General features: G+C 31.9%; 1 protein-coding gene across 1 annotated transcript in view; it reads left to right on the top strand.

Moving 5' to 3' along the window:
• Positions 1 to 25,863, top strand: part of LOC127734430 (fibroblast growth factor receptor-like 1) — a 43,910-nt gene that overhangs the window by 6,626 nt on the left and 11,421 nt on the right. Inside the window, exons 2-4 of the mRNA XM_052244275.1 lie at positions 13,039 to 13,187; positions 23,994 to 24,213; positions 25,017 to 25,040. Of these exons, the coding sequence (XP_052100235.1) occupies positions 13,039 to 13,187; positions 23,994 to 24,213; positions 25,017 to 25,040 (393 nt within the window). The remainder of the gene's footprint in view (positions 1 to 13,038; positions 13,188 to 23,993; positions 24,214 to 25,016; positions 25,041 to 25,863) is intronic.

Genomic DNA, 25,863 nt, shown 5'->3' with positions numbered 1-25,863 from the left:
CGCACGTCTGGCGTACGTAATTTTAAGCCTGGTATCTTTGATGAGTTTATTGTAACCACAAATCTGAAAAGATTAACAGTGATAATTTAAAGCAGCAAAAGCCTGTCTAGAAATAAAATATGGAAATGAATAAGGCATTGCCTTTTAAGCTGGCCGAAAAGGGGAAAAAAAGTGATAAAATCATATTTTCAAGAAGCGTGATAACAAAATAAAACAGTCTATTCTTCAGTCATCCATAAAAAGGTTTCAAAGATTTATTGCAATTTAAAAACAATCCAAATAATGAAGACTTCATATGATCATTCTCAAGCATTATGTACACCTATTTGGCAAGATACACATATATGTAAATATTTATACAGTTTATGTCATATCAGGTGTTAAAAAGACATATTTATTCGGCCTATTTAATATGCTACAATGCATAGACAGTTAACTAACCACGAAAAATGATCAAACAGAAGCGTGTTAGTTATCACATATGGACACATTCTGTGTGTACTCCATTATTATAAAATCTCTAAATCAAACAGAGGTTACCATATTATGATCGTCTACAACTGACAATGTAATTGCCATTATCTATAGGAAGAGTTTTTGTATCATGCTTTAACCAAACGCTTCCAAACTTGTACCAGAGACATGTAGTAGCACCATGGAACTCTTTAACTCGTCATCGTAATCCGGGTAATTCTGTACACATGTGAAGTTTTATCGAATGTTATCAGGCAGCAGAGCATTTGAAAATTGGTGCCTTTATATGAAAAATATGGACTGCACTCCTCTTTAATATCCGAAAGGATAATCACATTTGAAGCCTACATCTTGGAACCAAAGTACTTTATATACTAAATCATCCCCGACGGTGACGGGGGAATAGAAATATGGCCACTTTGGTCTTCCGTCCGGTAGTAAAACCCTCGCTAAAGTGGAGCACTCGTTTGGCTGTGCGGGATGTATCAAGTACGCAGTCACGTCCGGTCAGAATGGGGACGTTAAATTCGATGTCTCGTGTAGAGTGAGTGCCACCCTCTCTGCACGTTAAGAACCCTTGCAACAACTCTTTGAGGGGTCCGTAGGTGGCCTGTTACAAGGCCAAATTTCTATTCCTATCTAATAAATGTAAACCCTCATTTTTCAGTTGCAGTCGAAATTTCCCCGACCTTATCCTAGACGGCCTCAATTACAAGACCTACCTAGTGTATTTATTGTTAATTTGTTCTCGTCCTGAACATGTATGAAATATTTGCCACTGGACGTTAAGTAAACCAACAATCAATCAATCTTTATACTAAATCCTATTTTACCATATTTGCTTTTTCGGTCCGATTGTTGCGATCTTTTTTTTTTTAAATATGCAGATTTTTGTACATTGATTAATTGAGAAATTGACCCTTTTAAAATAGGAAAAAACATCAACTTATATATGTTACAAGACGCATGAATGGTCATGGAACTACCCGATTCTCACATCATAGAAAGTGTACAAAAAGGGACACTGTTAGGTACAATCATGCTCTTCATAATTCCCTAAACCGGATTCCAACAAATGATTAAAAATCTAAATGAAAATAACAAAATTTTAAGAAGTTCCTTGATTACAATACCATAGTAAATTTAACAGAATGGTAACATTTTAAGTAACTTTGATCTAAAAAGAAAATAGCGTCGACATCCGTAAGCTCACATTAACGTATCTCATTGATGCAAACGCTGTACTTGTTTGTAAAATAACAGTTTTGCTAAGTACAAAAACGAACAGATTGGCTATCTGGCCTATAATCATGTTGGAAAAGTAGTGTATTAATCATGTATTTCTCCCACATTTTTTGAAGGTAGACAAATATCGATCAAATCTTTTGAGGTACAGGTAAAACAAAACATGTATCATTTTTTTGGCCCCGGCTTGCAGAATGAACAATGAAGAAAGTATAAATGTGAGATAAATCAATAATTATATACCCTACCTTCTGTAAATAATTAAAATTCACTTTTGATTTTAGAGTGTTTTTATGTATCTATATATTTGATAAATGCATTTGACTGCAGTACTATTGTTACAGCATTGCAATAGTAAATTGCAAATTAAAACCATAGAACGTAATCATTATTAACAGAACAGCAATTATAAAACAAAAAATTAAAATATATGCTGAGTGATATAGTGTAGATAGTATTACTTTCTTTTAAAGGCAAAAACAGTATAACTTATCACAAACACATTTGTTTGTAGTGTATGATATTGCTAAATTTTTAACTATTTATAAACAGCAAAAAATATGTATTAATGTAAATCAAGAAAAGCGCTTCTGACACACGAAATTTATAAGGCGTTTTCATTTAATGGTGATCTTGTAACCTACAAAGTCGGTACAGAATGATTTCAAACAGTTTTAAGTCGGTAGATAGTTGATACATAGCATATCACATAGTATATATACTCCAGTTGATAAGACATTCTAAAGGATGTTTTCCTTCTTTTTTGTAACGGATTTCTTCTTTGAAGGAAGCTATTAAATGAAGGACTCCTAGTGGTAAAGTTGACCGTTGTGGAGTATCTGTGTCACAGATGATCATGGATATGTTTAAATTTTTATTTTTCCTTTGGTAGTGTTCTGCCTCTTTTTGCATTAGCTTTAATTGACCTTTTTATCAAGATATCAAATATAATCTATATTTGTAATTGAAAGAACTTAAAATTAAAGTACTAGTAAGCAAAAGTATGTGTTCGGTATGGTAATTGAAATTTGCATAACATACGTACGTGTACATCACTGTGTTGATCGTCTTTGTTTATACTACTATTTTCTCGAGGGATCGAGTGTATGTGGTTGTTGTGGTCTGTTGTATTGTGCTTTATTTTTGTACATATAATTCCTGTTGTTATTTTTTATGTATTACAATGTACGGCGGTAAATATTCGCATGGTATCCATCTATAAATGTATTATAATACATTTACAAGACTTTAATTTATTTGCAATAATTTAGTCTTTCGACGTTTCTGGTGGCAGGTTTTGCAATTTTCGTTTACGTTTCAATTTAAAACACCACAATTGAAATTAAGGAAAGTATAGACGACATTGTATGTGCTGATGTAAAGTGAATATTTCGTCACCGTCCTTGTGGCTAGCGTGTCCATTATCGTTTTTACGTTTTGTAAAATATCCATGTCGATATTCTTCTTTGATATGTAGGGCTTAATTTCACTCGAGAGAGAGCATGGTTTCGTTCAAATTTACAGTCGATTACTATTTAAAATCAATAATGCTTAAAAAAAAAAGTTATAGAAGAAATCGAATTATTTAGATTTTAACTGAAATCATACCATTCACACATTAAAGGTTAATAAATTGGAATTAGTTGAGGTCAACTGGGATATAATATACACCTTTGTAAATTGATAAACGTCTTAAATCATTTACATTAACTTTTTGTCATTATCTGAAAGAATCTTCAGTTGAAAGAAGTGTTATCTAGAAATGATTATACTACACATTGTTATTTGCAAGGACAACCATTACTGTATTTCAGTAATTTCTAAATTAAATGAGTGATGTATTGTTAGCGATGCACGTAGTATACTCTAAAATGTACGGCATATTTCAATATCTCAATGGACTTCCTTGCCCAAGATCCGTTACGTTCTTGGATTATCGACATGTAAAGGCCTATTCAATTGGTGCTTACACGTATCAACTCAACAATGTCTTTGTTCTTCTAATAAGGTAGCCCAACAACAATTACTTAAAAAAACATCAGCAGAAATTAATAGAAGACCTATGGATACCAAAATGTGACCATCAGAGCTTAAAAAAATGCAATTCCATCATGTATGTAGCTGTGGCAAATTATGCGTAGTTTATAGTTGAGTTGTTTATGGCTTTTGCATTTCCTTCCGTTTGACTATTGTATAATGTATCCTTTATCTAAACTATGGTTACCTTACTCCAATATTCGAATAACGAGCATTTTCTCAAGTATAAAAAAATTATCCGTAATAATCCATTATTTGAGTTAAGATTAAATGTGGATACATATGCCCAACTGGCTGGTAGGTACTACAAATTCCGTGATTTGCCATCGAATTTATCTCTGAAATGATAAACTAGTTCTTTTTTATTATGAAAAAAGACCTAACTAGCATTTGGATCAAATATTAAAACAAAGTGTGGATGCATAAATGACATGGACAAACCCAACTTCAAATCAGACAATGCGTACATGGCCTTCTTCAGTAAAAGTGGGAGGCGATATAGAAAAATGATAATAAACAAAATGTCTTATACCAGTTAACACTATATATTCACTGGTGTTAACATAACATTTACTAGACAAATCTGCAGAAATTGTTTTTAAGTATTATCTTACAATATAATAGTGACCTCTTTTTGAGTTTATCTATCAGGTTACTTAATTGGCTTTATTTCATGTTCATCTTTGCTCGTTCTCTCTTGCCTTTTGTCCATACTACAAACAGAAATTCTGGGTATCCATCATAATCTATAAAGTATAATTCCTCGAACAAGAATCATTCCTGATACATGTGTGACTTATCTTCAGCATAATGGTATTACAACCGTTTGGCATCAAATTCACTACCCAAATCAAAAATGTAGCTGATCGATATAAACAGCATGAACTTTTCTGTAATACATCACAGAAGGCATATTTGAACAAATTTAGGTTTAAGGAGGAAATCGTAATAAAGATCATTGATTCATATTGGGACTGGGACAAATAAAAGTACGCTTTTACAATCAAGTAATGTCTTGGAGAAAATTGATATTGAATAATTTATACGTATGACCCAGTGGAGTATACAGATACAATCGCAGAACTGTCAATGCACAAGATAGTTTACGTAAACGTTAAATATTTACTATCGACGATAACCGCTATAATTACGGTTTATTCGATTTTAAATTTCTCAAATTGTTTTTTAATGAATGGCCTTGGAAACCCGTGCGTATCATTTTGCAGGAAACCGTTGTAATCTGATGAAATGTTTAGCACAATGTTTTGAGAATTAATTATACGACGGAAATCATATTAATCTGGAAGGATAAAGATCAGTGGTTATATAGCACGATGTTTTACGTGGTTTTGGAAAATATTATTTTACACTATTTTTGCTTTTTTCAACACTCTCTAATGTGTTGTATTTACTTTCAATCCTGTCCATCACGCCAACACAGCCTTTATGACGTAGATATACGTCAGAAATTGTATTTTATTTTATAAGGGTCCTTATAAAAGTAAGAAGATATGGTTTGATTGAACCATTCACCACTGAGAGATCAAATGACTTAGAAATAAGCAGCTATAGGTCACCTATCAAAAGTTTTATTCTTAAATGTGCCTTTTGGCACCCAAACATTGTCCATTTAACGTTAATTGTCTTTCATGAAAAAGGAAATTGCTAGATACAGTAACTGTGTGAAATTTTCTCTATCAAAAATCTTCTATGCACAGAGAGGAAATCAGTTGTTGAGCTTTACAGTCCCAAACATTTACATTAGAATATTATCGATTAAAGAGTTAGGGCCATTTTCCTCTGCATATGTTTCACTGTTTTGGTCAAAATCTGAGTTATTAAAATTTTCTAGTATTCGAATATAAAAGAGTTAAGTAATTCTCAAACAAATTATCATATTTTTTCATATTTCAATTACATAAAAACAAAATAAAAAAATTCATTGCTGCAGATTGCTGTTGAATTACAAATTTAAATGGTTTCTTTAAACTATGCATCGAAGGACGTCTCTACCAAAATTAATTCAAAGGGTTAGGCGAAATATTTGGAAAACGCAGCAATAATAAATAGAATGTCTGCGTCTTGAAGGCCATTAGAATATATATATATATATAATCATTTATTACATTGGTTGCAATGAATTACATTGATTTCCCAGTGAAATAAAAACCGATAATTTCACATGTGAAATAAACGTGGTTATTTCACTCCTCTGACGTCATACAACAATAGGCGTTGTCAAGACGTTGATAACGTCGGATCAAAACAAATTGTAAATGCGTAGAAAAAGATATAGTTCCTTACATTTTCTACATTAATTTCATAAAAAAAAGCCATTTACCAATGTAATAAAAAGAATAACTAATCAAAGAATTCAAATATCGAAAAATATTCAACTCGTGACCGAACAACACTAATAATTAACTCATGCGCTACGCGCATTATTGAATTAATGTGTTGTTCGGTCACTCTTTGAATATATTTTTCTCTATTTGAATTCTTCGATTAGTTATTCTATAAATATGACATTTAAGGAAATAGGACAGCCAATTAAAAATAAAAAATCATGTCGTCTTGTATTGGTTATATAAAATGCAACGCCTTTGGATATATGTCTTGATATGCACATTGATTTTCTCTTCCTTTTTTCTTCTGAAAAATAAAGATAAATGTATGTTGACGCTATGCAATTGTGTTTCATAATCAAATTTTATGATATATAAGCTTTAAATTTATTAATCTTGTATTACAAAATATTGTACGTATCTTTAATGCGTAGAGAACGAGGCACTCTCCGTACACGAGTCTTGGCTTTTGACATCGCCATTCCATATGGACATCGCTGTGATATAATATATTTCCTACACAGCCAAACAGACGCCCTTCCTTAGCATAGGGTTTACTGCCTGATGGGAGACGCTCAGGAGGCCATGGTTCTTTACTCTAGTACAGCAATGTGTTATCCTGGCTACTACACTCCTTTTTTTTCATATCCTATTTTATATTGATTACTAAAATTTGTAATTATTAAGTATCAAGTATCAAGGGAAATAACTTATATCATTTGATAAAAAAATAAGATGATGTGGAATGGTTGTCATTGAGACAACTATCCACCAGAGACTAAATGACGTAGATGTAAGCAACTATAAGTACTCATACTGCCTTCAACGATGAGCAAAATCCATATCCTATTGTAAGCTATAAAAGGCTCCGACATGACAAAATGTAAGACTATTCAAACGAGAAAATAAACGGTCTGATTTATGTACAAAACTAAATTAGATAGACAACGACAACTACTGAATTGCAGGCTGCTGACTTGGGACAGGCATATACAAAATATGGTGGGTGAGCTCTCAATCCTTACTCTAGTTATGTTTGTTAGATATCCACTAGAAATGTATTAAAATGTTATGAATTTTCTCAATCTCTGCCTTTTGAATAGCTCAAGACGGCAGCTGTATATTTATAAGTCTATCAAGCATCAAACGGAATAAAATTAGTATTATAACTATTTTATTAATAAATATTACTACAATAAGGAAAGAAATTCAGTTTTGTAAATATTCACCCTATAAATGCCAAATTTCTTAAAATCTACTGTTAAAATATACACACTATCTCAAATATTGCAATTAAAATTTGATAGAATGTATTCTAATATGTCTGTGGAATTCACAAAATCGTTTTAAAGGTTTACCTTTGTACCCGTTCATTGCAAAGAAAAATCCATAATACTTTTTTGTTCAATTACTAATATACGAAATATTTTTCTACTAGGTTTAATTTCATTTACTTATAAAGTATGTTCAGCAGAAAAAAAGAAGTTATACAAACAACAAACTTATCATTAAAAAAGTGCACTTCTTCTTATGAATAAGTTAATTTTTTTCTTTAAATCAGATTTGTCAAAGGGTTATTATTTATTAAAATACAAGTATTATATTAAAGATAATAATTATACATCTCATCAATCCAAATAGATATTAGGTTTACGACTAAAACCCAAAGAATTTCTTCATCGTTGGACTTTCTCTTATTCGTAGATATCATCTGGGACTATTATACTGACGTTAGTATAATAGTCCAAGATATCATGGGACGGACTTTTCCTGATCTGAGAAGCAACAACCCTATCTGGATATACATCACAGTTCGTTTGTTTATCAATAACATGTGTCAATATTACTAAAGACATGTCCTTGAGACAGCTCACTCACTTTCACTTAACTAATTCGGTCAGGGGTGTTCTCAGCCTAAACTATGTAACTTCATCAATATAAAGGCTTATATTCCCATCACCAACGGTTCAATAATATATATATGATATAGGAATGTGTCATAAAGATTTGCACTGATTTTGTCATTTACCAAATTGACCCATCGCTTGCTTATACTACGTCACCTGATTCCAATCATGTATTTGATTGGAATTCCAATTGCCATAGCTTCAATGTGCATATGTGTTTTCACTGTTCGTATAGGTCTGTGTTAGTTGATCAGTTAGTATACATTCATTTTCCTTTATTTTATTTGTTTCGATAGACTTATTCCTTACAATACACAAAACTTTTGTATTTAGACAATTATACATTAAATCTTTTAGTGCAGCGATCCCTTTATTTTTGTATTTAAGAATTGAATGTTTCTTTTTGTAAATTTATTGGGGTGTAAAATCGTTGACCGAAGTACATTTTGTATGAAGCGCGGAAGCGCTTCATTCTAAAAATGTACGCACGGTCAACGCTTTTACAACCCTATAAAATTACTAAAAGAAGCATTCAATACTTATAATTACAGTTTTTTACTAGGATCATTTAAACACGATTTCTATCAAGTTTTTCTTTTGTTTACCTGTGCACTTTATTGTGGAAACTCGTGTCATCAAGAATGTTACATTTCATTTTGAAATGAAGGTTAATTTCAGAATGACGCGAGATTGTTGTTAGCCAATCAAAATAACGTATTATAATGAAACATAAAATACTTCTTATATCTATGTAATGTATGTTTTTAAAACATACATTTCAATGGCAATGGCAAAATATTTTCAAGATCGTTTTTGACATTATTTCACCTCCAGTTTCAAATGTTTTAATATTTGTATTTATAAAAGGTAATACTAATGAATAATACATACGAATATTCTTTATTAAAATCTAATTTTGAATATTAGTAGCTTTCAATGTTATCACATAGTATGTCTTTTTTAAAAGTGGAAAACTTAGGCTTGGACATTTAAGTTATTTATTTGTCGTCCTGAATATGCATGAAATATTTGCCACTGGACGTTAAGCAACCAACAATCAATCAATCAATATAAGTTATTTAAACTCGGGTACTGTGATATTTGACCAAATATTTAAAATTAAACTCTATAAGTTACAAAAGTACGGACCGTCATGAATTTTCAATTTTTGAACGTTTTATTAATGACAAATGACGGGTAGTACACACGTTACACAGTTTCCGATCATTGTCTGCTTTAAATGAATATATTTTACCTTATTTGAATATATTTAAACCCATTCTAAGATTCTATAGATTGCCTTATTCTGAAGGATTCACTTTTTATCGCATTCTGATAATAAGCGCTTAATTCTCAATTTGAGAAATCTTACTCTTCAAGAAAGTAATACGTTGAAAGACATTGCTGGATTAATCTCTACTTTGAATTCCACCAGCGTCATTAAATATACATTACAATTAATTGGTTATCCGTTATTGTGATGTAGCTTTCTTCCAAAATAACATTTATCGAAATTACAGTTGTTGAGACGTTGTTACTTGAATCACATCTTCAAACGAAGACGAATGAGATATAAAGACATTCTATGTAAATACATTTATTTGGAGCAAGACGGATTTGTCTGAGTGTGTGCTTGATATCAGACTGGAACTTAATGCACGAAATGAAAAAAAATCTTAATCAATTTCACGTTTACGGAACAGTTATAATCTGAATGTATTATGTAGAATGCTTTAACAGTTCAGTTCGATAAACGCTGAATATTATAACATGAACCAGTGGCTTATTTTAGCGTGTCAATTTGTGAAAATGATACAAATTATTTTAAAAATCCATCAACCTGATATAAATGTATATTGTACAACAAACCACAAAGAAAGGCGTAATCAAATAATACATAGCCTACCTGATAAAGCATCATTAATGAAATAACATGGACTATAAAACATCATATTGACCCATTTTACCATATGAACTAAAATCAGCCGTATCGAAGTAATGGCTTATTTAGATAACAACACGCTTTCTAGAACTTAATTGGTAGTAAAACGTTTTATTTTTTTAAAATCAGGATATTGCTGAAAATAATACACATGAACCATGAGATAAAAGCAGTTCTTTTGTTTAATTGCCATACAGCTGTACTTCCCCATAATGCAAGAGAATAAAAAGCTAAGCTCTATAATTGTTATTGACAAAGTGTCCCAATATCAGATGGAGACGGCAGTTTCCTGTCGTTAATCATATTACGTGTGTGAGTGATCTTATGAAGGCAGGAAAGTAGAACTTATTTTTTAAGGATAATTTGATCCTGTAATGCAATCAGTGAATTTTTATATTCCCATGTTTGTTGTAAAATTTATTAGTTGTCTGAGCCATGGCCTTACATCATCAGGCGAGTATGCCTTAAAAAGACTGTAACAGGTGTCATAATGGGAATATCATTAGTTGTCTGAGCTATGGCTTTACATCATCAGGCGAGTATGCTTTAAAAAGACTGTGACAGGTGTTATAACGAGAATATCATAATGAATTGTCAGGAATTGTACATTTTTGTAGTTATATTAGCATGCTATCATTCTCTTTAAGAAAACTATTACGATTTTTCTTTATCAACGATATGAATATTATACCCACCGGAACAAATATGGAATAACACGAAAAACAAAATATATATAAAATTTATTTCCGGATATATCCTCAGTCTCTATATGTCTTCTTCATGCCAAAATATCAATATCTGACAGCACATTTAAAATGACCTCTATCCAAAATGGTTCAAAATGCATTCCTCGTAATAAATCATTGAGAAAAAGTCTTGGATACAACAATAACTAGTAAGTCAGCCCGGATACAACAATAACCAGTAAGTCAGCCCAGTTAGCATTATTAGCCTCTCGGCCTATTGGCGTGACTTAGATATATTTTATATGTAAATTTTAAATCCCTCAAACTTTAGACGGTTTTCGCCTATTCTGTTTATGTCCTTATTGTTTTTATGCTTGTTAAACGTTTTGTATTTTTGACCGTCCAAACTTTTGATTAAGTGTTACACCTTCAGATCAACTATTGAAACTTAGCACTCAACACTCAAGAACAATCTAATTAAAATACAGATCATGTTTCCAAGCTTTGCTTACAAGGATCTAAAAACACTCCGTTTCACTTTCTTTTTTTTGTAATTGTTACATCAACCAATGAAATTGCAGCCTTCAAATTTTCGAAGGTGTGTATTAATCCGACAAAACAAGAGGATTCCGAAAGGTCTTTAAAACAGAAAGTAGAACGGAGCGTTTTCAGATCCTTGTAAGTAAAGCTTGGACATCGGATCTGTATTTTAATCAGATTGCACTCTAGAAACGACTAGTACCAATCTTGACCTTTTGATTTCCGAAATGTTTTATTTTCGAAATTTAACAACTCCGGTTAAAGATATCTATGGAACTTTGCAAACTTATTCCTTCCTTTGTTTTATTTTCATGCAGCAACTAAATCTGGATAAGACGAACGGAAACGAAGAACCATGCATGCATACAGTTATAGCTGAATAGCAGCAAACAAATTGACGCTTATAGTTTTTACTTACAAACAATTACAGCAATATAATTTGCATCGATTTGGATAACAAGATTACTGTTTAATCTTAAATAATGTAACTATGTATTTCAGCAGCGTTTTCATTCATCAAAACGAATTAGTTATTCGTTCTAGTCTTCTGTGCTTTAAACACATAATCATGTTTGCATCGTAGAAAGCTGAAGTTCCGTGTAAGCGTTAGACTTTTGGTTCTAGTTGGTTGAACTTTAATCAAAAAGGTTTAACCTTGTATTCTTACTACAACAAGAAATATATTCACTTATTTTGGGGATTCAAAAAAGAGTGGAATTACAGAATTAGTGCGCTTATATTCTGTTGTGGTCTTCTTTGCGTTCTTAAAAAGGTCTTTTACATTACTATAGTTGTTAATTTCTGTGTCATTTGGTCTCTTGTGGAGAGTTGTCTCATTGGCAATCATACCACATCTTATTTTTATATTCATTTTTTTTGTGTCAACAGATTCTATTCAAGGTAAACTTAGTAATCCCTTGAATAAGCTTGTTATTTAACGTTATCAATAAAACATTACTAACTAAAGATGTTTGAATATTGTCTTTATTTGAACAAAATTTGATCATGTTTTTAATGATTTAAAACATAACTAAATATGTATAATAATTGCTATACAGTAACATACACTTATGGTCCTACATCCTATCGAAACTTATATTGTGCGCGTGCACTGTCGTGCTTTTCATATACTGGTTATGACGTCTTTACACTAAATACGTTGATGTATCATGATTAATATTTAGTCTGGGAAAACACCGTTTATTTATTAGTCTTTAGTTTTCTGTGTTGTGTTATATATACTGTTGTTTGTTTTTTTTGGTCCTTTTCTTAGTTTGACATGGCGTTGTCAGTTTGTTTTTGTCTTTGGTATCTTTTGCGTCTCTATTGATATTTGGTTTCAACTCGAATTCAGTTACTGGGAGAACTCTTAGATTATCCGCTGTGTTGCTAACGGTACGTTAAAATTGGTGCTAAGTTCGGTTTTAAGATGCACATTTTAAATTTCCATTTGCTTCATGCTCTGATCTAGCGTTGTAATCTTCATCTTTATAATTGTAAGACTATACGCGAACAATGCAGTGTTATTTGCAGGGTTCGTGTACAAACTATTTAGGTCTGTTTTAGTTTTACGTTGCTTCCTAAGTTTTAGTTTAAGTTATTTTTTTGTGTACCTGTTTATGCGTAATGGAAGTCTTTTTCTTTATGGTTTATAAAGTTAGATACGTTTATACTAAATAATTTGTTGTACAAATGGTTTAACTCCCTGACAAATACATTTTCTAAAATGTAAAAGAATAAATAAAAAAATATTTGTTTGTTCTCTTGCTAACAAAATTCTGCAAGAGCTCTGAAATTTCTTGAAAATTTGTTCGACAGTTTATCAACTATTCAAGTGACAATATTTTCTTTTATCATTTTAGGTGGATTTTCCTACAAAAGGATTTTAGATCGAAGACAATTACGAGTTGGATTCCCACCAGAAATTCTCGCTGATGCTCAAAATATAACCGTCCATCGAAATGACAGGGCAATTTTGAACTGTACAATAAGGCACAGAGGAACAAAAAATGTAAGTTTTTGTCTCGCCTGTGACGATAGTTGTATAATGCGAGACATAGGGATTACAATCCGACGGCGACGGCGTAAACTTATTGTTTAAATAAAAGCTTTAAATATCAGAAGGTAGAAAACCTGGATGCTTCATACCTTGTATGCAGATACATTATGTTTCGAAGTTTCCGTCTGTCATATGTCCATTGGACCTTGACCTCATTGTCATTGTTCAGTGACTGCTTGAAAAAAAAATACATTTTTGTGACAAGTGAAATACTCACTTATTATGAGTAATAGGATAATTATGTTATTTGGTATATGGGTTCCTTGCAACGTCTACATGTCCATCAGGTAGGTTCATCTGACCTCGACCTCGATTCATAGATACGTAATCAAGGTTAAAGTTTGTTAGCTATTATTCGTATGTTTCTCTGTCCTATATGTTCTCCCATTTATTTGTATTGTAGTCCTGTCATGTAATGTTGTCATTTTAATGTTATATTTAACATTGCCATAAAAGCGGGAGGTTTGGCTAGCCACAAAACCAGGTTCAATCCACCATTTGTTTCTTAAAATGTCCTGTACCAAGTCAGGAAAACGGCCATTGTTATATTATTATAGTTCGTTTCTGTGTGTGTTACATTTTAATGTTGTGTTTCTGTTGTGTCGTAGTTCTCCTCTTATATTTGATGTGCTTCCCTCGGTTTTAGTTTGTAACCCGGATTTGTTTTTTTCTCAATAGATTTATGAATTTCGAACAGTGGTGTACTGATGTTGCCTTTATTTAAAGTCACGTGGTCAAGTCCGTATCTCATAAACTATAAGCATTAAGTCAGCTATATTTGGTGTGATTGAAAGGTGTACATGTCCGACTGGTAGGTTTAATCTGACCATGACCTCAATTTTATGGTTCATTGGACAAAAAATGAATGTTTAGTTTTTGTGGTTTGGTCTATTTCACAGATACTATAAGCAATATGGCCACTATATTTGGTGTATGGAATGATTGTAAGGTATTTATACATGTCCGTCTGGTCTGTTTCATCTGACCTTGACCTCATTTTCAAGGTTCATTGGACAATGTTTAGTTTTTGTGTTTTGGTTTATTTCGCAGAAATTTTAAGCAATAGGTCAGTTATATTTGGTGTATGGAACTATTGTCAGGTGTTACAGTACATGTCTGTCTGACGTGGTTCATCTGTTGGTTACAATGTACTTCATTTGATAATGTTAAGTTTATGTGATACTTGTAGTAAAACTTTCATGTTACAGGCTTTCAACATAAATTCAATGATACGTAAAACAGGCGAGACATTTCAGCGTGTGCACTCTTGTTTTAATATTTAATTTGCCGATATAATTTTGATTGAAAATTATTCAGGCAAAGAAAGTTGATTGTATTGTCACAGAAGATGGTGTTTGTTAACAGTGTATAGAAGCTTGTTTTCTCCACGATGAGTCATATTTTCTGATGTGTCACTTTATATCACAAGATTTTACTAGCAGTACGGCTACCTGGCTTAGGAACTTTCGGTTACAAGGCGGAGTGAAGATCGCCAAATCGTTAATTTCGATTGTTGACTAATGTTTACATGTGTACACAACTTAATTACCTACCTACCTTAAACGTGAGAAGCCCACTCATTTAACATTTAATTTTTGTAAAACATTGAATACAATAGCTTTTCCTATTTTCTAAAGGTATTGTATAATCAATGCTTATGATTAAAATAAAGAAGTGGCAGTTTTACTCAAAGGGATGGGCAAATTGAACATATACAGGTTTAACCCACTCTAACGGCATGGCAATCCCACTCAAAAGGATGGCCACAGGACATATCTACAGGTTTTACCTACTCCAACCATGTAGGGGTGGAAATGACAACATCCACGTGATATGTAGTGTACTATGCATTTTAGACATTTTTGTAACAATGTGGTTACAATAATGTTCCAGTTTCTTCTCGTTACCGTCAATATATAGTTTAAATAGTCGCAATTCATTTAAAACTGAATTTTTATATTTTATTTATTCAAAGCACTCTGAAAATCAATACCTTTAACTTGAAACCAAACAACAGAAGTTTAATTATTGTTTAATTGCTTTAAATCGTAAAGCGAGAATTAGCCCGTTAAATAATATGCATTAAAGATTTTATAATGATGCAGCGAACTGAATTGTATCCAAACAGTTCCCGACTGATTGGGACGCGATAAACAAATAATATAAATTATCAGATCCATATTTAATGATTTCTCATTTACATTTTCTATCTTCTCGTATTACGACCGTTGTCTATTATTTTTAAACACACGAGCGAGTTAAATCTATTAGATTATTTATATAAAGTCTGTTTTAAAAATGAGTAAAGATATCAGATGTCATAAACAGTTTATATTTCAATGCACAAATCTGATTTATTATGCAATAGCGAACTGCAAGAATTCCGCATTGTTGTATTTTAAGCCCGGGTTAGAAAGGGGGGTCTTACTTTAGTTACGTCATGCACGCGATATTGCGTCTCAATCGGTATAAAGACATAATTTGGCGTTTTCCATCGATAATCGAGAGATTTTTTTTCTTCTTCCGTCGGCAATGTTGTTTATGGATTACATAGATACTTTCATATGTTTGAGTAAGATAATAGGGTTAGAAATGTAAAATTCAGTGATTTCCATTTACTTCCGAAAAGTAGGAATAAGCCCTCCCCCCATTTGAAAGAAGTAGTGGAGACTTGGTGAATAGAGTCCTATACTTAAATAGTCAACACTTCACCATATGTAGTAATGACTGGTAAATTAGATTTAGAAAGATCAGAATTTTGGGAAAATATAATTGTAATTATCGAAATGCAAATCTTCAGGTACATGTTGTACACTGACTTTCAAGTTCCGCGCATACATGTATGAAATGTATTTAAACATGGATTATTTTGAAAAGAAATGGTTATTTTTTAATTCTATCAGAATAGACTTCATTGACAACTTTTGAACCTCGGTCGAACGAACAGCACAATTCATAAAAATCCTTTGTTCGATTTTTTAATGGCCTTGATGTTATTTTCATAATTTTGATCCTCTGTTAAAGCCGTTACATGTACCATGCACCATATCTTATTCACCAATTATTCCGACAAAATTTTCATTCATATCGCAAATGTCTTCATTTGCATAAGAATTTGAGTAGCTTACAGTTTGAATCATTTAATTCTTTTCTCTCTAAATTTCCAATAAATTGGGTTTCCCAACAATCGCTTATCACTATATTAAAACAGTCTTCACAGTTGTATCACTATACATGTAGGTATCGGACTAGAAGCTTCGTATCGGAGTGTCTGGCTATAATTTGGTGTTTTTGTGGTTCTTGTCCACAGGTTTGAAGTTTTAGAATTATTATGTTACTTGTTTATTCACAGAATGTTTAACTGTTATATATTTTATTATATCAGTATATTTATCAAATTATTAATTATGACGTTGTTGTTCTTATCTTCGTTTCTATCATTTGCATATAAAATATGAGAGTAATAAAATTAAGACAACAATCAATCAATAGAATTAAGAATGGAAACGGGGAATGTGTCAAAGAGACAACAACTCGACCAAAGAGCAGAAAACAGCTCAAGGCCACCATTGAGTCTTCAACACAGCGAAAAAATCCCGCACCCGGAGGCGGGATTTAGCTGGCTACTAAACAAAAATGTATACTGGTTCAGAGAAAATGGACGTTACACTAAACTCCGAAACATATAAATGAACAACCAGAATTAAAAAAAAATGCAAGACTAACAAAGACCAGAGGTTCCTGACTTGGGACAGGCGCAAAAATGCAGCGGGGTTAAACATGTTTTTGTGAGATCTCAACCCCTGCCCCTATACCTCTAGCCAATGTAGAATAAACAAACACACAGCAATAAGCACAGTAAAACTCAGTTTAAAAGAAGTCCGAGTTAGAATAGGTAACAAAAAAAACTAAGTAAATGATCAACATAAATTAACAAAGGACTACTAGTAGATACTGACATGCCAGCTCCAGACCTCAATTAAACTGATTGAAAGATTATGTTTTCATCATATGAAAATCAAGCACAATCCTTCCCGTTAGGGGTTTAGTATCATACCATCATAAAATATACGAGAAGAACATAACCCGTATCATGCCAATAACTGGTTTTAGAATAGAGGTAATTATTCCAATGCAAAGCCCCTATGAGTGAATCAATATTAATTCCAAAAAATGCCATCTTTAATGACCTGACAACAATATCGTAACTATATCCCAATTGAATAAGTCTGTTTAAAAGTTTGGTTAGCTTTTGAGGTGAATGACGATATTTTTGTGCTTTGTATAGAATATTACCATAAAAGATTGGATGTGAAATACCTGAACGTATAAGATGTCTGCATGTTGATTTATATTTACGAATGATGTCTTTGTACCGATGATAAAATTTAGTAAATGTTTTGACAAGTTTGTGATATCGAAAACCCTGGTGTAATAATGCTTCAGTTATACTGAGATTTCTTTCATTAAAAGCAAATACGTTGTTACATACACGAACGAATCGAACAAAGACCATAAGAGGGTGACAAGGGAACGTCACCATCTAAAAATGGATAATTAACAATAGGAAATGAAAAATCATCTCTTTTATCGTAAATTTTGGTATTAAGCTTCCCGTTAAAGACATAGATATCAAGATCCAGGAAAAAGCAGTGTTCATTGTAAGTCTTAGCTTTTTTTAAAGTCAGTTCAGCAGGATAAATCTCTTTAGTGTACATACTGAAGTCGTCATTATTGAGAGCCAATATATCATCCAAATATCTAAAAGTGTTATTAAATTTTTGTATCAGATGTTGTTTCGATGGGTCTTTGCTGATTTAAGTCATAAATTGTAACTCGTAACAATACAGAAACAGGTCCGCAATAAGTGGTGCACAGTTAGTCCCCATTGGAATTCCGATAACTTGACGATATACGGAATCTCCATAGCGAACAAAAATGTTATCTAGTAAAAATTCAAGTGCAGTTATGGTATCAAAGCAGGTCCAATTGGCATAGTTCTTTTGTTTGATATTACTGACCTATAAGAGTTTTAACATATATATTCGCATTCTGATTTTTTAAATGCCCATTTGATTAGGTATGTAATTTTTTTCTTGATGAGATTATGAGGCAAAGTGGTATATAGGGTAGAAAAATCAAAACTTTGAACAGATTCAAAATCACCAATATGAGCATGCAATTTATCAAGAACTTCCAACGATTTTTTAACACTCCAAAAGTAATTAATTCCACTATGTTCAAAGGACTTATTTGAACAATTTTTTACCAGGTTTTTGATTGTACCAAGTGTACTAGTAAGTAGATATGACAGTTTAGTAGTAGAATAGCTTGAAAAAGAAATAAATCTGTATTTGTAAGTTGTTTTGTGCAGCTTCGGAAGCCAGTACATAGTTGGAAGTTTCATGTTATTTGGTTCTGCTTGTAAAGAGGTAGCTAAACGTTTTTGTTTGTTACAGATGTCATTTTCCGAAAATGAAGTCAGTTGGAATGTTGGTGAATTCGTGATTTTCTTTTGCAGAACCTCAATGTAAAATTTACGTCAAACAATATTGATATTATTGGCAGCCAATTCAGCCGGGACAAAAGAAATCCTTGGCGAGTTCTTAATCTTATGTTTGATACGAGAAATAGGGCTATAATGGTTGTTGTTATAGAAGTAAAATGTTCTTTAAAAGGTTAAATACGAATATCAACTATGTTCATTACTGAATTAAAAAAAAAATTAACTTTAAAGGATTTTTTGTCAGCTTTTTCTCGTTTTATCCATTTCGTACAGTAAGTTGGGAGTGAGTCCTGGATAATGTTACGACACTCATTCTATTTGATAATTAAAAAGAGGACGATATTTAGGTCCTTAACTAAGGAATGACGATATTAAGTTCTCCTGTTATAACATGGGAACTGGGGCCATAAATGTATTTGGAATTACTGCAATTTCATGACGTAAGTGTATTGTCACTGATATTAACATCTTTACACACTTCGCTATAATTAAACTCATATTTCCGGGTAGATTTTTTGTAAACATAACAAATAAGAGGGAGCTCAGTATTATCAAAATAACCAGGAATTTGTTCTTTAACGGAATGATCATTAAGAATACCGGCAATATTTACAAAATCAAAACCTTTATTGATATATTTGATTTTAACGAAATGTTTTTTATGATCTTCACCAGGGCGATCAATTTTGGGAAACAGTTTAGAATAATAATATGCAATTATAATTTGGACGATTTCATACTTAGGACTGAAATATGGAATTGTGTTGCAATCCTCCAAAATTTGATGTAATTTATTAACAGGTAAAGAACAGAACTTGGTTAACAGATAATGTCTGCAAACCTATTATATTCTGTTTTTTTTTTCTCTTTATCTTAAAATGAATGAGGTCGAACAGGGACTATCAATTTAATATGTCTCAGAGTCGATCAATTATACTTTTTACTTCAAAAGTATCTAAACAATACAAACCCACTATCGCAGAAACATTAAATTGCTCACATATTTAAAAAACGTTAAAATGAGGAATATGAAAACCTTTCGATATGATTTCGAAAAAAACATTAATAGGGTCCCGAACCGACCAATTTCAAATCGTACGGAAATCGTTAAGTGGAAAGACTCGCAAGACATTGGATGTGTTCAAAAACGATGTCTTAATGAGTAAGCAAACTATCAAAAGGTATGTACTCGTTTTGAAGCTTTCAAGTAAAATTACGGAAAAGTTATACTTGAAATAGAATACTTTAATCAATCATGATGCAGCAACCTGTAAAGAGCGCCCAAAGTCAGCATTGGAAATTCTGGAAATTTAATTGTGGCGTGAATGTTGTAAAACGCCAGCTTTTAAATTACGTTTGTAAGCATCATTTAACATATCAACGTATATTTAAACAAAACTTTGAATTTTGATAACTTAACATTTTCGGAAATATGGCCATTGTGAAAACTATTCGTTTTTGCCAAAAAATCAGTTTGGCCGACAAATCACCGTAAATTCGATAATGAAACCATACATAAGATATGCCATAGAACATTCAAATTTTATTATTATTATTATTATTTTTATTATTCATTCGCAAATTATGCATTCTTCTGAAGAGCGGAAACACGCCTGTAGAGTTTATTATTCGTAACGAAACCGTCTGGCACGCACCATTTTCGCGTTTTGATAAAAATCATTAAAAGAAATAAGATCAAGTCTGATAGATTTTAAGAAACGGTCGTTATACATGTTAAACATACTAAGTTTATAGATACAAAACACAAAATATAGCTTACCTGTTAAATGTAGGATTTTTTTTTATCAGAGTTGCTTATCATATTGTTGTGAACGTTCGTAACGTCAACAGTATTGGCGCTGGAATAGGTCACTATTTAACGCTTCATTATATATTATAAGGGTGAGAAATTTAGATAAAATGTATGATAAGGTTGCGGAATCCATCACTAGTATCTTAAACAACTGAGTCAGATGTTAGTATTTTTTAAAGATGCGATTAAAACCACAGTTGTAAATGCATCTGATGTTTGTTAAACTTAGAGTAATATAGCGTTTAGTCTATTTTTTGTCAAAACATATATGATAGGGTAATGTCTTAACAACACTATAATTTTGGAAAACTAAATTAGACTCAACTCAAATATACATTTTGCCGTGCAGACAGACTGGAGCCAGCATTTAATCAAATTTTATGTCATCTAATACAACAATACAGTAATCTCATTATATGCATACATACTTTATCACAATGATAGAATCTATTTAAAGTAAATCACACACAACTTGGTAAAACAAAAATATACTAAATGTACCATGCAGCAACAAAAGTAGTAAATTTCTATATACTTTCGAAAAAAATCCTAATATTAAATATCATATTATGAATACCCGTCATAAACGGACACTCGCCCAGGAAAAACAAATATTTTGGAAACCTGCGTCGCGGGGCAATGCAAGAACCGTTTCTGGGTAAAGAAGCCGAACTTCATCATGAATATGACAATATCAAAACTGACACGAAAAGGTAGTTTTGATACTACGGCTAGAATGACCACCTAAGCATTTTTTCTCGTATCCGCGAGAAATTATTACCATAACAAAACATTAGGTCACCTGACGTACCAAATCATACATCATTGGCCCATACAAAATATGATCGAAATTTTAGGCAGTATTTTTCCGCTATACTGCAAAACGCGGAAACATGTAACTATGTACTTTTTGATATTCAAAATATACGAAATGGTTGGGATGTTGGATGTCCTACCACAAAAGAATTGAAGTGACCCCTTTACCCGTGATTTAAGTATATTGCTATCCAGACCCTTTTATATTCTAATTCCAACAAGAGTTTACAACTTTCTGATTTTACAGCTTCCTACTTCTTTCAAATGTATGGCCCAGGATTAATTTAATCCCCACTCTAGTAGTTTGACTGAATATCTCTGACATGGAGAAAACATGCATGTTCTTATGATATGTTCAACTAAACAATTAAAAACGGGAGAAATTCTGACTCATTTTTATACATGAATGGACGGAATTCCCAATTCTTATCAAAATGAACTCACAACATCAGTGTTGACAGGCTAGTGATACAGTAGTTGAACTACTTAGACCACTCGACCACGAAAGCCCTGAAACGTAAATTAATATATTAAAACCGTTTCTAAATGTATGTAAATACAAAATGTTTTGTTGTCAATATAATGGAATTCTATGCGACTGTCATACAAGTGAGTGGTTTAGCTACTATAAAACCAGGTTTAATCCACCATTTTCTACATAAGGAAATGTCTGTACCAAGTCATGAATATGACATTTATTTTCCATTTATTTGACGTGTTTGAGCTTTTGATTTTGCCATTTGATTAAGGACTTTCTGATTTGAATTTTCCATGGGGTTCGGTATTTTTGTTGTATTACTTTTTGATTTCCTGCAACGTTAAACTATATACTTTTGCTTGTAATATTAGTAACATAAAATATTGGAAAAATCATTAAAAAATGCACTTGTCATTCACAAGTTGCATCCTGTAATTACTGTTAAAATTCTGTTTTCATTTAATTGATGGACATCGAGTGTAAAATATAAATGAGGTCACAATAGACAATCAATAGTTTAGGCTTTATATACAATCCCGTGAGAAATTAGAGATCAAATATGAATTTCCAACTTTTCTGTCGATATGTAGTTTATGGCGGCCTTTCTGGGGGTGACAATTAAAGTAGGAAAGGAAATAAATTATGTACATTCAAGACCAATGCAAAATAAATTTATGCAAATGTGCTCGAGTAAAGCTTGATCGATTTTATATGGTTGTTTGATGGATTTTTTTCATGAAATTTGTCCATTAGATAAATAAGAGGAATGTTTATATTAACTTGCGGAGATCGTGTTGTTCGTTAGTCATTTTTGTTCAAGACACAATCTAATTTGAATAACAACAGCCAACGTAAAAGGTGAAACCCATATTTATATATATGTTTTCAATTTAGACTTGTATATATACAATATATGTACATTGTCGGAAAATATAAACATTATTTTACGAGCTTTCAAAACAGGACGAAAAGCGAGGCTCGCAAAGCTTTTCTTCTGTTTCTTATCTAGTACAAATACATTTTATTATTCCGACAATGTACATATATTGTTTTTATCCTGCAATTTACACCGGCACTTGAAGTTTTAGTTATTGAAATCCAAATAGTTGTCTCAGATTTTTCAAAGACATCGGCATAGTTTAAACGAGGACCGCAAAGAGGACCCTAAAATGAACTGTCACGCAATAAGAAATATTCACATTACCGCTTGCTCACACATGGAAGCGGGGTAACAGGAAACTTTATTTGTACAAGTGCAAAGAAAGCAAAAATTTAATTGTGTACCTGTTATTTGTACAATAGTTGGCTGATTGCAGATAAAAGAATATATATAAAGATGAACTATAATTGCTTTGTTACCAGAGAAGTTTTAAGCACTATCAGCTTGAATTCGGCGTTATCCGATATATCTAGAATTATTGATTGTTGCTGGCTTTAAGTCCAGTCGAACTATTTCGGGAAATATTGACTATCACAAGAACATAAGGTTATCTTTAATAGGCATTGAAATTTTGTCCGGAGACAGGTCATCTACGGACCCCATAAAGTTGTTACAATGGTGTATATGCCATATATAAATCGTGGCACTGTTTGTTACACGATGCATCGAATTTAACATCCTATGTTTTTCCTTGCTTGACGTAGCTGCGTACTAAAACATGCCGAGCAGCCAGAAAGGACGTCCCTTTTTAGCATTGGTTTTAATGCCAAATGAGAAAAGTCTAGGTGATCATAAATTGTATTTCTATAATACCTGTCAACCCTTGGATATTACCTACCTAATATTGTTTTTATGTTTTAATATTTTGTCGTCTGTAATCACCAATTATATGGTTGTTTTTTTTATCTGATTTTGCTTCGCGATTTTTTACCTCATGCGGTTGAAACTACTCACCTTCACACAACACTTATATTCACTCCGTTTTTTTTTTAAGGTTCGTAGGTTTCAATCTTTAGTTGTCAGTGTAGGACGTGTTTGGTTGACTTTCATCCTTTTTCCTGGTCACTTTGTTGTCTGTCTTAATGCGACTTATGATATTTGATTGCCCCTTTTCGTGTATTCCTGTTTTTTTTATTATTTATTAAACTACTGATATAGTTTATTTGGGGAGTGTTGATTAATATTAATCCATTTGTTTATTACAGGTTCAGTGGGGCATATTGAATTCTAGTCATCCACTAACAATAGGTGATCTAACCTGGACTTCAGATAAACGTTTCAGTGTATCTTCGTCAAACTATAACAGAACAGTAGAAAGATGGAACCTCGTAATAGATAATGTGCAACCGAAAGATACAAATACCTACGAATGTCAAATATCCTCTATTGTAACACGACTACGTTTAGTTCATTTAACAGTATTACGTAAGTTAGCTCATATTTACAACTCCTCGTCCAATCAAATTGCGTGAATTTCCCTTCTTAGTTTCATAGTACATTCTGCGTTCATAATGATAAGGAAAAGGTGGAAAAAGTATTTAAATGGAATAAACAAAATTCTAGAATAATACTATAGAGACGATAGCAGAAAAACATACATGTACAAAATGTACATGTAGTTCAAGGATACTTAGGAATATGAAAACGTAAAACATCACAGCAATCGAATAGTAAAGTCCTAACCTCTAAACCAAAGACTTAAAAATATAGTATCAAACATACATAGGGCAAACACAATAAGAAAAATAAAAATGTTAACGACAGTAAGAGATCCTATTACAATATATTTTACAAGTTGTAACCAATTTGCAGTGTTTATTCTCAAACATTTGTAGACTTGTGTATGAATTACATTTATATTGAACTTCATCAATATTTAACACAAAAGAGCTGAGTTATATGAACCATTTTATGTATAATCGTGTGACAACGTATAATTTAAATCATATAATCATGACATCGATTAAGGCTACTTTCAGTCTGTAGAAATCAGAATATTGTTTTGATTCAAGTGTGCTTAATGTGTTAATGATTTATTAGTTTAGGTTCAAAAACTTTTGGTCTTAATCGTACCCTAATTCAGAATCGTGTGTTAAAGTCTGAAATTGGTTTTATGTGTTTGATCAATGAATTTTTATTATCTTTTGGTTGACAACCTTCCTTAATTTATGTTTAGAGTTTTTAATATAAAATGTAAATTTTATTTGATGTCTAGTATTTTATTTTAGCCACACAGAGAAAAATATCTCCTGGTATGTATTGTTAAAAATCTATTGTTAATTAGTTAATTTAGAAAAGTCTAAGTAATACTATGAATAAAAGTACATGCGGGGTTTACGCTAATAATAAAGCAGCCCAACGACACATAAAACAAAAACACCAAGGGGTCAATGCATGGTTTTCAACAATAGTTATGTTTCAATACAATGTGTCAAGCTTTAAATCGTTCAGGTCCTAGAACAGTTGTAAGCCTTTACAAGATCTGGCATTAATATCTTGTTTCCAACAAAAAGCCTTTTAATTAAGTCTTCTTACAACATTTAGTTGTGGATTTGTGTGGCTGCCATTTTTATATACACTGCAATATATTTTGCATTTTATTATATTGCATTTTTATATGATACAATAAAATCATTTCTTCCATTTTTTTGCGTATTTAGGCATAACTTGCAAACCCCACTCAATTTTTAACCGTAAGTCCGAAATCTGTTATACTTAGAATGCGTATCATCATGTGTAGTGGACAATATTAAATCGACATTTTGGCCTGTTGTAGCGTAATGCAACTATGGGTTCTTTTGTCAGATATCTTTCATATTTACTAGGTTTGCTAGTCATCAGGTATTTCACTATCACTTCGATTAAATGATTTATGCAGGAGGTATCATGGTATTTATCTAATAAACTTTTGACTTATTGCATGCAAGCACCTCATATTATGTGACGGGGTTGTATTGTGAGTTATATTTGTGTATGATGATTCATATTCTGGTAATGAATATATTAATGAACTATCAATAACGTTCAATCTTTTGGCATAATATGTGAACGTTCCATGATGTTATTATAGACTAC

Source organism: Mytilus californianus, unplaced genomic scaffold (assembly GCF_021869535.1).
Source record: "Mytilus californianus isolate M0D057914Y unplaced genomic scaffold, xbMytCali1.0.p SCAF_3, whole genome shotgun sequence".
Classification (NCBI taxonomy): domain Eukaryota; kingdom Metazoa; phylum Mollusca; class Bivalvia; order Mytilida; family Mytilidae; genus Mytilus; species Mytilus californianus.
Note: the sequence above shows the minus strand (reverse complement) of the source record. Positions and strands in the feature narration are given on the sequence as shown.